The sequence below is a fragment of the Ostrea edulis genome, chromosome 8 (genome assembly GCF_947568905.1).
Source record: "Ostrea edulis chromosome 8, xbOstEdul1.1, whole genome shotgun sequence".
NCBI classification, from domain to species: Eukaryota; Metazoa; Mollusca; class Bivalvia; order Ostreida; family Ostreidae; genus Ostrea; species Ostrea edulis.
In genome coordinates this window covers 8,106,736-8,120,541 of record NC_079171.1, presented here as the reverse complement: position 1 = coordinate 8,120,541, position 13,806 = coordinate 8,106,736, and the positions used below count along the sequence as shown (strand labels likewise).

At 37.8% G+C, this 13,806-nt stretch overlaps 1 protein-coding gene across 2 annotated transcripts; it reads left to right on the top strand.

Moving 5' to 3' along the window:
• The first annotated feature begins 339 nt into the window (after window positions 1-339).
• LOC125661094 (uncharacterized) lies at window positions 340-4,084 on the top strand. 2 transcript variants are annotated; one of them, XM_048892985.2, is made up of 5 exons: window positions 340-466; window positions 1,764-2,072; window positions 2,349-2,516; window positions 3,012-3,128; window positions 3,359-4,084. In XM_048892985.2, the coding sequence occupies exons 1-5, from the start codon at window positions 421-423 to the stop codon at window positions 3,469-3,471; spliced, it is 753 nt and encodes a 250-aa protein (XP_048748942.2). In that variant the 5' UTR covers window positions 340-420; the 3' UTR covers window positions 3,472-4,084. The 2 variants fall into 2 exon arrangements, with proteins under 2 accessions (XP_048748942.2, XP_048748941.2); XM_048892984.2 differs by having other exon boundaries at window positions 341-466; window positions 3,356-4,084.
• Window positions 4,085-13,806: the final 9,722 nt, after the last annotated feature.

The window sequence follows — 13,806 nt, the reverse complement described above, 5'->3', positions numbered from 1 at the left end:
CGCAAGTTTCTTTCTTGAGAAAACCGCGTCCATGCCCCTTAAATAAAAGTATGACCGCTACACGCAGCCGGGCGAAACGGGTCTGTCCAAGGCGGAATGTTTTATCGTGTTAAAAAACGTGTGTTGAATTTACTAGTCTGGTATGTGCTGATTTTATAGTTTTTATTATTCTTTATTGCTGAAGACATACGTCTAATGGCATACATATAGAGAGGAACAGGCCCGGAACAAAATTAGCAATGAAACTTGGCTAGTTTAAATCACAGAGTCATTTTATATTTAAACACACTTCAACAAATTTCGTCTCAGGGGTACTAAATTTAGACACTGTTTTCCCCACGTCTATATTTACTGAATGACGAGCTCCTAAAATTTTCATTGATAGCTTGATACAAGATTTTTCTCCCGTCATTCTGAAACATGGCTTTTAATGTGTTGGTTGTGTGTCTGATATGCCTAATGAGAGGTAGGTTTTTAGTTTATTCATTGATTATAAGTTGATGATGAAATGAAAGTTTTAAAAAAAACAGCGTTTAATGAACTTTTAATTCGTCAGAATGGCGGATCCAGGATTTTACAAAAGGTGGTCCGGGATGTTTTTATTTTATTTTATTTATTTATTTTTTGTATTTCATGTTTATTTGTACACTCGCTTTTATTTATTTTTGGTAAGGAAATAAAGTGATAAATGAATAAGAAGGACAACACAGATTAAAATGAAAAGGGAAAAAAACACAAAAGAGGAAAAATCTCAGGAAGCCGTAGGATATCGCGAGATTTGATTGGCAGAATATGTAAAGTTAAGAACAGGGGGGGGGGGGGGTAAATCCGCCTATGTGCCAGTCTGTCCATTGAATAAAATACATTGGCTACGATCATAAAATGTTCATTTCGACCAGACAGCAGTTCATAATTGACTTAATGCATATCTGATATGAAGAGCGTAGCTTTATTTTCTCGCCTAAGTATCAATATCTTTTTAGTCAAGTGAGCTTTTCTGATTGACATTTCTCCGTTGTCCGTCGTTGTTGTCTCGTAAACTTTTCACATTTTCATCTTCTCCAGAACCACCACCGAACCAATTTCAACCAAACTTGGCATAAAACATCCTTGGGTGAACGGGATTGATGTTTGTTCAAATGATGAGCCTTGTCCCCTTCAAAGGGGAGATAATCACAATAATAGGGTTGGGTCATTCAAAAATTTTCTTCTCAAGAACCACTGTGCAAGAAAAGTTTACATTTACAAAAAATCTCCCTAATATAAAGCAGATTCAAGTTTGGTAAAATGATTGCCCCCGTGGGTAGGGTGGGGCCATTATAGGAGATTAAAGTTTTACATATAAATATATAGGAACAATCTTTAACAACCTTACCCTCAAGAACCATTTGGCCAGAGAAGTTAACATTTACATGAAAGCTTCCTGACACAGTGAAAATCAAGTTTGTTAACATCTCGGCCCCAAGAGGTAGGGTAAGGTCACAATAGGGGATCAAATTTTTACATACAAAGTTAAAATCTTTCAAAATCTTCTCAAGAATCACTGGGCCATAAAAGTTTATATTTACTTGAAAGCATTCTGACATAGTACATATTAAAATTATTAATAATAATAATAAAAAAGTAATCCACCACCAAGGGGGGGGGGGGGGGGGGGGGCACAATAGGGATAAAAGTTTTGCATGCTAACCTAAACCGAAATAGCATCTACTCCCTGAACAATAGCACTCTAATTATTACTAATTCTCGTTTCTTTCTTGCAGGAACATTTGCAACCATCTTGAATTCCGGCGAAATAGAGAACGGAACGTGTCACTTGGAAACATTCAGAGCAGACATTTTGTTGGATTGTGACGTCAAAGATGTCCTCATTAACATCGTCACCAAAGACGATGATAATATGTTAGTCAACTGCACAATTAATGACACCCTAAAGTGTTTTGGTGCAGTGTACAACGAAAGCAGCAACATTATGACATTCAGCACAAAATTCAATCACACTAAACACGCGGGGAAAACGATGTGGGTTAATACTACTTGCGTCAAAGATCCTGTCCTGCTTAAACCATGCGGTGAGTAGTGACGTAATGAGTCTGTGTCAGACGAATACGGTATCTGTCGACATACACTTACTTATCAATTGATGACGTAATTCCAAATCGGCTGTGAATTTTATGGTTCATCCCAGGACAACACAATAGCTTTGTTTTGTTAGTTTTTATAACTACCATATGATTATATAATTCTCTAGAAAAAAGTCTTATTAGCATCTAAATTTGTATAAGGCTTCAGTCGATGATTATATAATTCGTCTTCAAATCGAAGATTAAGAACTCAATATGTTTCAGTATCGGGTTTCACAAAAGAAGGACGACACCACAATACCAGTCACGTGACTATATTATGTGAACACTCATCCTTTAAGGCCTCGGACACCGGGATACATGTTCACTATCAAAACAACACCTTGGCAACATGTTGGTCACAGCAACACGCCTGTACTCCTGGAGCGACGGGTAGGTAGATCTCATTTGCATGCGGCTATGATAAGTAAAATTAAAAAAAAACTACATGTGCTGGCGCATGTCAGTTCCGCTGTTTTCACTTTAGAAGAAATCCCGTGGGGATCCGGGTTAAGATAAGTCCTCAGTACCCCTTGCTTGTCGTAAGAGGCGACTAAATGGGGTGATTCTTAGAATGGGACCGCAAAAACGGAGGTCACGTGTCACAGCAGGCGTGGCACGATAAAGATCCCTCCCTGCTCAATGGTCATAAGCGCTGAGCATAGGCCTTAATTTTGAAGTCCTTCACCGTCAATGGTTACGTCTCCATATGAGTGAAAAATTCTCAAGCGGGACATTAAACAATATACAGCTAATGAACCTCTAAAAGAATTACTCTCAATTTTTTTTTATAATATAGCACTTTAAATGATATATAGAAATATGCAAGAAGTTAAGTCAAAATATTTTCTAGGTAACTGTAAATGACGACTCTCAATATTTTTTCAGGTTTGACCAATGGTGTTCAGTACACTACTCCATATAAACCTGGAATGAAATTCTCCTGTTCATTGGACGGTCAGAATATTCCGATTTCAGTACACGAACAAACAACCAATAACCCAGGTAATGCAGATAGTCTTCATTTATCAAGTAATGGAATAATTTATTTACACAACAAGAACCTGGGAAATTCCCGGAAGTTCAGAATCTGTGAGACTCTCGGACTAGCACTTTTGTTAAATCACTTCTTATTTTTTGAAGCATTTTCAAAAGAAACCGCGGACGTATTGAGAGTTCTAAATTTGAAAAAAAAATGTGCTCTAAATTAAACGGATGTGTTTTCTTCTTAGCAGGATCCACGTCTGAACAGAGCAAAAAAGGCTCTGGTGTCCGGGGGGCGTGGTCAGTGTTCTTGACCTTTGCCCTTCCTGTCCTCGTATATATCCTTCATGATATTTCTACATGAAAACAGCTGGACATACTCTCGGTATCTTCTCGTGATACCCAAACCCAGTGTAGCTTTCCTCGGCATACCGTGAATGACTGACTCTACTCTGAGGAAGCGAGAGAAGCGCCACACCCCGGATGACTGACTCTACTCTAGCGAAGGGAAATAAGACGGCACTCCGCACACCGTGAATGACTGTCCCTCACTGGGAAAGAACGGGAGCATTGTCATAATATTCACGAATCATTCCTGCCCGTCGTCGGAACTGTCGAAAACTGTGTTCCTCCAAGAATTCTGGTGTCTCAGTTTTTGTTGTAAATATTTTGAAATCCCTCCATATGCTGCTTAAATTAATTCAGCCTTTCATGATCTTTACTTCTTGTGGTAAAATATTATTATTATTTTATTCATTTATAAAGCGCAAAATTATCTATAGCTTCTATGCGCTGTATATTCGTTTGGTGGTTTATTTTTGTATCCTTCTGGAGGCTTTTACAGTCATTGATTTTGTACATGAATAAGAATGACTCTCTATATCCGCCACTTCATATAGGATCTGGATGTTTGTACGCCCATTAATGTTGTAAATGGATAATAATTATCCTTTAGAATAAAAACGAATCAAAATGAAGTTTGTGTGAGTTCATTTAGTCTGTAAATTAATGGTGTATCTCGATTATCAAATGCAATTAACATTTCGTGAGTAATTCATCCTTCTGTCGAAACATTTTATACTTGGGTAGATCAACGATTGCTACGTACAGGGCCTCTCATAGGGTGATTATTTAGGCGTCAACTACAGAATCGATCAAAAGTTTCTATCCAATATTTGTTTTTCCCCATTGAAAGAATCTCCTGGGTAAATTAATGATAGGTTATATCTAAACGTCATACGTAGTTGTGCTAAGTATAATAACATAAATATTACACGCAGTTGTACTATGTAAAGTAACAGAAAATTGTTATACAGTAGTAATATGTGTGATAACAGAACATTTATACACAGTAGTACTACGCATGATGACAGAAAACACTAACATTCATATCTATGTAGCAAAAACAAAAGTGTTTCCAATAACGCAAAATAATGATAATTCCATAAGTTGTCACCATGTTGTATTTCGCATACACAATCCCCACACCTCTCCACAACCCCCACACCTCTCCTCAATCCCCACACCTCTCCACAACACTCACATCTCTCCACAACCCCCACACCTCTCCAAAACCCCCACACCTCTCCTCAACCCCCACACCTCTCCACAACACCCACACATCTCCACAACACCCACACCTCTCCACAACCCCCACACCTCTCCACAACACCCACACCTCTCCACAACTCTCCACAGCACCCACATCTCTCCACAACACCCACATCTCTCCATAACACCCACACCTCTCCACAACACCCACACCTCTCCACAGCACCCACACCTCTCCACAACCCCTACACCTCTCCACAGCACCCACACCTCTCCACAACCCCCACACTTCTCCACAACACTCACACCTCTCCAGTGATACAAAACATCCACACCTCCCCACAACACCCACACCTCTCCACAGCACCCACATCTCTCCACAACACCCACATCTCTCCACAACACCCACATCTCTCCACAACACCCGCACCTCTCCACAACACCCACACCTCTCCACAACACCCACACCCACACCTCTCCGGTTATATCACTGTGTACTTCTAGACAAATGTGAACGCGTTGAAAATAGCAAAAAATAAAGAAACAAAATGTGATGATCGGCTTCACTCGCCTGTATATACCGCACACCTGTGTATACCGTACAGAATATTATATCTGTATATATCGGACAAAATATTACAACTGTGTATACTGTACAAAACATTACACCTCTGTATATCGTACAAAATAGCACACCTCTGTACACCGAACAAATTTTACACCTCTGTATATCGTACAAAATATTACACCTCTGTACACCGGACAAATTTTACACCTCTGTATATCGTACAAAATATTACACCTGTATATACCGTACAAAATAGTACACCTGTATATACCGTGCAAAATATTACACCTGTATCCATCGTACATAATATTACATCTTTGTATACCGTACAGAATATTACACCAGTATATACTGTACATAATATTACACCTGTATATACTGCACCGAATATTACACCTGTGTATACAGTACAGAGTATTACACCAGTATATACCGTACACAATATTACACCTGTATATACCGTACAGAATATTACACCAGTATATACCGTACAGAATATTACACCTGTGTATACCGTACAGAATATTACACCTGCATGCAGTACAAAATATTACACCTGTATGTGCTTTTCGTAAAAGATGACTAAATGGTGCACCAGTCTTTCGGATGAGACAGCATAAAACAGTAAAATGGCTTCCCGTGTCACAGCAGATGTGGAATGATTTTAAAGATCCCTCCCTGCTTAAAGGCCGGAGTAAATCATGAGGTGTTGACGTGAAAGTCGTCGTGTTGCTATATTTAGACACATGTTCCGTTACATGTAAATCCAGGGGGATTTCAAAAGACCGTTTCCCCATTTCCAACCCCCGAAGAAACCAAATAATGATAACAACTTTTAAGAATGTTCAGGAATCATCAATGAAATTTTAAGTCTCTTTGTGTACCCCGATTATTGCCGAATTCATGTATAATGCGCCGACTTTTTGTCTTTGATCCGCCACTAAATGCATATGTGTGTATGTAAATGTGTATATATCTATATGTATTTCACATTTAGTCGTCTAATTTAGTCGTCTAATATAGACGTTTTTATAAATCATCATTCTCAATACTTTTACTTTGTATCACAATTTCTGTATAACAAACCGACCGTAACTTTTGAAATTCAAAGTAACGTGTAAAATCGCATTATTTAGAAAAGAAGTACAATGTATCAATATTATAAGCATATTAAATCATTACAAATGACTAAAATCGTAATATGTCAACTTCTTATAAATATATATATTTTTGTGTACATTAATCTTCAATTTAGCATTTAAATTCACCCATGCAGTTAAGCTATGAGAATAGAAACGCTATATTTTACAGAAACACGGTATTTTACAACGTAACGAGAACCCTAACGTCCTTAGATTTATTATATATATATATATATATATATATATATATATATATATATATATAATGTTATTCACCAATCAAGGGCCCTCGGAAGGGGGGGGGGGGGTGTACAGGTTAACAAGCAATTAATTGTAAAATTGTAACAATGAAAATAAATAACAATCACTCAGAAGTACACTGTACAAAAGGTAATACTGACAGAGTTCACACTTCTACAGGTAATACTGACAGAGTTCATACTTCTACAGGCAATACTGACAGAGTTCATACTTCTACAGGTAATACTGACAGAGTTCACACTTCTACAGGTAATACTGACAGAGTTCATACTTCTACAGGTAATACTGACAGAGTTCATACTTCTACAGGTAATACTGACAGAGTTCACACTTCTACAGGTAATACTGACAGAGTTCACACTTCTACAGGTAATACTGACAGAGTTCACACTTCTGCACTGCATATATCTATAATTATATATGAAATACTGATTACAGACAAGATTTAAATTAACAACATGATAAATAAAACAACCCAGCTGCTTCACACGTGTTTCTGAGCAGATAATGATAGCGCTGTGTGAATACAGATAAAATTGTAATCAAATCGGTATAGTTATATATTATAAGATTTCTTGAAGTTAAGATAGTTCTGTGAAACGTTACTGTGGTGTTTTATCGCTATCTCTCACCATAGAGTAGAATGGAAGAGCTCATGTGTGTGTTTGACATCAATATCTCATTTAGAGTATAGAATAGAATAGAATAGAATAGAATATGATTTATTTCCAAATTAGGGCCCTCTCGGGCATACAGCATACATGATTGTTAACATTTCAATGTGCAATTTGACGATAAAAAGAAAAACAAAACAAGAGTAAAATCTGCACTCTTAGTATGAGCAATGTTCATACATGAGACGTTTGAACATGATAATACTTATTTGCATTATATGTAAGTACCACCGTGTATCCTAATGCAAAACAGTCAGAAATACACATAGGGGAAAAAAAAATACATATATAGATGTCTATATATATACATGCACATAACAACTCTACATGTAATAATAGTAAAGGTAGTAAAGTACATTATGATTAACTCCACTGTAATGCAAAAGATACCACGGGACGGTGCATTGGTACTAGATCAACATGTCATGTTTATAATGAGTGCATATGTGCAATATGGTTTCATATGGTTCACACATGATATACAGTAATACTAGTAGTATGAGCTTAGACAATGTACACGATACATTACTTGATGTAATATATGTAAGTACCACCGTGTATCATAATGCAAAACAGTCAAAAATACACACAGGAAGAAAATAATAACAATATAGACGGAAAACCCCACTCTAGTTTTCCACTGCTTTCGGTTCTATATTTAGATCTAGGAATCCCGTATATATGTCATTGAGAGAATTTTATTTTAAGGATGAGTATTTAGATTGTGTGAAATTTACATTTAGTATTCCAATTTTCGTGTCAGAATTGTATCTGTTTAAGTTAAGGTAGTATACGACCGCCCTGGAAGAAAACTACCTACATATAATACTTTCAGTGGCGGATTTAGAGGGGGCGCAGCCGGCGGGCGTCCCCCCGCCCCCCTAAAATTTTCAAATTTAAGGTAAATCGCGGTATCTTGTTTCGGAAAATGTACTAAACGATAAAAGAAGCAATAATTTCTTCCACTCCCGGAGAAATAAATGACAAAATCTTTTGATCTCTTGAATTACTTTATTGGGAGAACTTAAAAAATTTCCCCCAAAACCCTTAAAATGTGGGTCATTTTATTAATTTTACCTTATTAAAATAATAGAAAATAGTACAAATGACTAAATAGGAAAAATATTTCATGCCCCATAAAATCTGTAAAATCCAGTAGCTTCCGGGGGCTTCGCCCCCTGGACCCCCACCAGGGCTTCGTCCTGGACCCACTGCATCATAAAGTAGCGCCCCCCGTAACCGCAATTCCTGGATCCGCCCCTGATACTTGGGTCACTTTGTCGGGATTCACAGCGAGTTTTAATGCTATGTACTCTACGGCACGTCAATCAAGGGATTTTAAATTTCGGGAGCCTCGTGTGTAATACAAACTGGGGATTTTATCCGCTATTGCAGAGAGTTTTCTAAACTTGCTCAAGTCTCAATATTGTTTTCATTACTTTATTATTTCGTCTAAATAGCTGCTCTCTGCCGTACGTAAATGTAACCAAACATATGTTTTGGCAATATTAAAAAGTATTAAAGAGAGCACTGATTATTAAATATAGAGATTCAAGCAAGTCTTAGATTTTCATCTGGTGTACTACAGCACATGTGATTCAAGGGTTTTGCGATTTCCGGAGCGGTGGTCTGTCAGGTTTTACATAAGAATATTTAGCCTATCTAAAATATCTGGGATACGATGTCATTTAAAACATTGAGCATGCCCACTCTCTGTAGCAGTTCTACATAACGGAGGAATTTAAACTTAACATTGTATGTGTATAATGTGTATAATGCAGGGTTAATGATACGGCAATGATAAGGGGGAAATGGTAATATAATGATTTAAAGAGCTTCGCACCTGAGATTTGGAGTAATGTCAATTTTTTGGGAAGTGTATTTTTGATTTCTACATTGAAGGAGAATTAGGAAATTAAAAAGACAAATTGGGGTTGCAAGGCTTGTTATTGAGCTATAGTGTTCTAAACATAACCTTTTTGCACTTAAAATTTATTCAATTAAACTTGATTTTTCTGTCGGTGTCAACACAACATAAGCAACACAAATCAATCATTACATGAAATAGATACATAATCATGTCTTCTAACACCACAGATAAAAAAATGAATTGATACTAGTAATGGAAATAAACAATGACCTTTTTGCACTTGATATACGAAAAAATTCATGATATCAAAATTGATAGTTTAAGGTGGGTCCTTAGTCCTGGATTTTGGGGGTTTAGGTAGCATTTTTTTGTTTGGAATCAATAAATTAACATTCAGAGTAATGAAAAAAGGCAAAACAGTTAAGGATTTCCATATTATTTTCATTACCCAATTATATGTGATAGACAAACCATACTATTTGGCAAATACAATAACAGAAACTTATGCAAAGTACAACATTTACTAATACTTATTGTCAAGTATTACATATTTGCAAGTAGGTATAAAATGGCTCAAAAACTAAATATTTGTTCTGTCAAAAACATATCATTGATATAATCTATATAGAAAAAATCTAAGTTACTAAAACGCTTTAAATATACTGAATATGAGAAGTACTGGCACAATATATGTGATTTGTTTTAATTATGTACTGTCAACAGAAAACAATTGCTTTATATGAAATGATTGAGAATGATCAGAGACCAGGCAAAATTCTCTCTCTCTCTCTCTCTCTCTCTCTCTCTCTCTCTCTCTCTCTCTTCGAAATTGTATACCTTTCACATTATACATTTATATACATACGCACTCCTAAATAATATACACATTTAATTATGTTTGTACTTGCTTGAAATATGTTATATATTATATTATCATTTATTGTTCATATGTAAATGTTTATTTATTGTGAAAGCAAAAAATAAATGAATTACAATATATTATCGACCACCAAATAAGAAACCAATAATGAATCGACCAGGAATTATATGAGCAACTAACGCATGCAACCATTCACTTGTAATCCTGTCACGCTGTGGACAAAAATATGTACACCGAGTGTCACTGCAATGAACGGAATATGATAAGTATATTGAATCCTTATCTCTAATGTAATTTTTCTGTTGAAATCCGTTTTCTAACGAACGCAAGTAATTCAATCTTTTGGAAATTAATGTTTGTGTTAGTCAAATTAACCAAAAGTACACATAAAAACCATCAAGCACGTAGCGAGAGAGAGAGAGAGAGAGAGAGAGAGAGAGAGAGAGGATATAATAAATTTGAATGTGCATCTATCTAGGTATTGCTAATGTTGAAAAGTATCAGTATGACTTTCAGGACTAACCTCTTGCACCCCCCCCCCCCGCATTTTTTTTTTATATTTGTTTGTTTTTGCTTGTCAAGGGTTTTCAGTCAATTATGAAGTCAACTTTACCTGGCCTCCCCCTTTTTTTTCGGGAAAAAAATGTTACATAAGTAGTATAGTGTGCACATTTCAAGCCTATTGAACCGGCACCGAACCATGCAGCGCCAAGGTGGCGGTCCTTTCGCTTCCGCCAATATGGTGGTCCTTCCGTTTCCGCCAAGATGGCGGTCCTTCCGTTTCCGCCAAGATGGCGACATTTCCACTTTCGGTCAATTTATCCGTTCCGGTATGCCCTTCTTAAAGATGGGGACCCTTCTGGCAAAGTAGCTATCGCCTTTTACGAGGACTTTGGTCCTGCTGCCTGAAGGCATGTGTGTTTACTAGCTTTTTTTACGAGAAGAATGAGTGAGATTTAGGCACCTAGCAGCACAAAGCTAGTTGTCGTACCGACCGGATTAGTGTTCATATCCTGATCGTTGATACGAGGGGGGACGTCCTCTAGTTGGTTTACGAATCTTTACGATCGCGCCAGGGACCATTTTTTGGAAGACATGCCCCGAGGGATTTTCGAGTCTCTTCGACCGAGCCAGAGACCCCTCAAAAGGCGGCCTTACCCACCCTTCTCGATTTTTTTGCTTTTGTTTTTTGTTGTTTGGTAAATTTTAATCCTTAGAACCCTCACTAATCGTATTTTAACGTCGGATACCACGTTAGCGTGAGTACAACTCTTGGACCAGCGGATATGTTCTCTGTAGGCATCATCAAATGACTCCCAATTGTTCAGAGTACATCCACATGAGAAACAGGTAACTTTATTTCCAATCTCAGTGTAGATAAACCCAGCCCGTGCCAGATCTGACTTTGAGAAACTTAGGCCAATCCTTAGTGCTGGCATAACGTTCGGCAAAATTAACATATTCTTGATATTTCCACGTGTAGGATTTTTGTACGAAAAGCGGTGGGATGTTCTGCACTGGTATGCGCACAAATTCTCCTGATGTTATCCGTACGTCGGGCGATTAATAAGAAGTCTTCAGAAAGAAATTACAAAGGGGAACCGTTGCGGAATCTACAAAATTAGGATTGGAATCTAACGTGAAAGTCATGATCTCCTGATGATACTCTCCGGAATGATTGGAGGGGTGGGTGGGTGGGTGGGGGGGGGGGGGGGGGCTCACAGAATTTATATAGTTTTGTCACGTGACTTTCAGTGTTACACACCTACGCTTGGACTTTTTAAGATGCCGGACCTCCCGATAAAGTAGCCATCACCCTTTACCAGGACTTTGGACCTGCTGCTCGAAGACAGGTGGGTTTACTACTTTTTTAGCGAGAAGAATGAGTCAGATTTAGGTACCTAGCAGCACAAAGCTAGTTGTCGTACCGACCGGATTAGTGTTCATAGCCCGATCATCGATACGAAGGGTAACGTCCTCGAGTTGATTTGCGGGTCACTACGACGGTGCCAGGAACCCCTCAAATGGGCTGACCCATCCTTCTCAGAATTATTTCACATGCATCGTATACCCCCCCCCCCTTTTTTTTGTCCCAACAAACCAAAAAATCAGTCTATATACATCTCATTCTATATAAATCATAAGGGAGCTTTATATACAAATGTATGAAGTAAAGCACATTTTATATACACATGATTTTTTTCCTTCAATATATCAAATTCAGTCTATATATTTTTAAGGTTTTAAAGTAATATCCAGATGTTCCGTGGAAATACCGTCGTCTAAAACTTTTTTTTACAATAAAAATAAGAAAATCCACCTCTTTCCTGTGTGTACGTAAACCTGGTATTGTTACGCGCACGAATCCCGCGATTGAAAACGTGCCCTACTTTTTAATTGGTCAAAACTTCATCATTAATTTCCCACGGACTAGACACCTTATTTGTGTTAATCCTTTTAGAACTAAATTTGCATTCATTTCAGTTCGCGACTACATAAGTTTTTGAACAAAGACGATCATTATATCCCCTTCGTATTCCGTTTTTGATAACCCCGGGACGCGCCTATCACATTTCTTGTGTTTTTCTCAACATTCCCGTAGCAGAAAAGAGGACAGGCATCGTGGCGACAGAAATTGTGCAGGTGGTGATTGTAGCTTTTGTACATGCTGGATTTAATGATGTCGCGCATGTTTTCCCCGCTAATACACAAATAATTGAAATCCGTGTCAATTTCCAATATCATATAGTCCGCGCGATCAACATGGACGTCTGAAAAAATCGTATAATGAAATTCCAACTTTTTCATCTTGGCGTATTGTAAAATAAAGTAGCCTAACTGTATCGGAAGATTCATCCTGATCTTAGACTTAGCCATTTCTAATGCATAAACATATTCCCCTAAACACGTCGCGTTTCTAAATTCATCTTGATTGACCGCAAGGCAGGTTTCGCGCTCCCCCTGAATGTACACGATGTTGCAGTGTTTTGTTTTGTCCATGATTAACGATATATTTCATGGTATTGCCACTAATTTCCATTTCCGGTATCGCGTGGGTTGCTCTCTGCGCTTCGGTCATGCCATTTACAATTTAAAAAAAAAAAACACGCCTGCGCTTTAAATTCCACCTCCTGATAGATCCTCGTGACTTTTAACCCCTGATCTAAATACCTCATCAACAAGGGAGTAAGCAACATTTTTCCCCCTTCACCCCCCCCCCCCAAGAAACGTCTGAAATGTGTACTTTAACCTTCATTTTCGATGTGCTGTTGCATGTGTCTTGCGATGTCTTTAAAATCCACCTCCTTATTACAAAATAACGGGAACATTTCTTTAAACTATTCATAAGGAGACACTGACTGTAGACCGCCCCACCCTCCCATTTATTCGGTACCTATATATCTACTTCCACCACACCAAATAATGTCCCATCCCTAACCCCATCAAAAATCTGTTTTTCCTTGACTCCTTTCCGACCTTTCCGGTAAAAAACGGGGCGCATTTCCCAACCGAAAACATACATTTGCGGGATAAGAACCCATCCTATTTTCACCCCCGTCATTTCTGGCATGCCGAATGTCTGTTTGCTAATATTTAGTTAAAAACTTCATCAATTGAAACATTTTAATATGTTGATCCCAAACTTCGGGTTTGAAGCCGTCTTCCGCCCTGCGTCTGACTATCACCCCCACGGAAAGTTTTGTCCTATACACCACAGGTATAAAGCATTACAATCATACCTCAAGGCTTTCT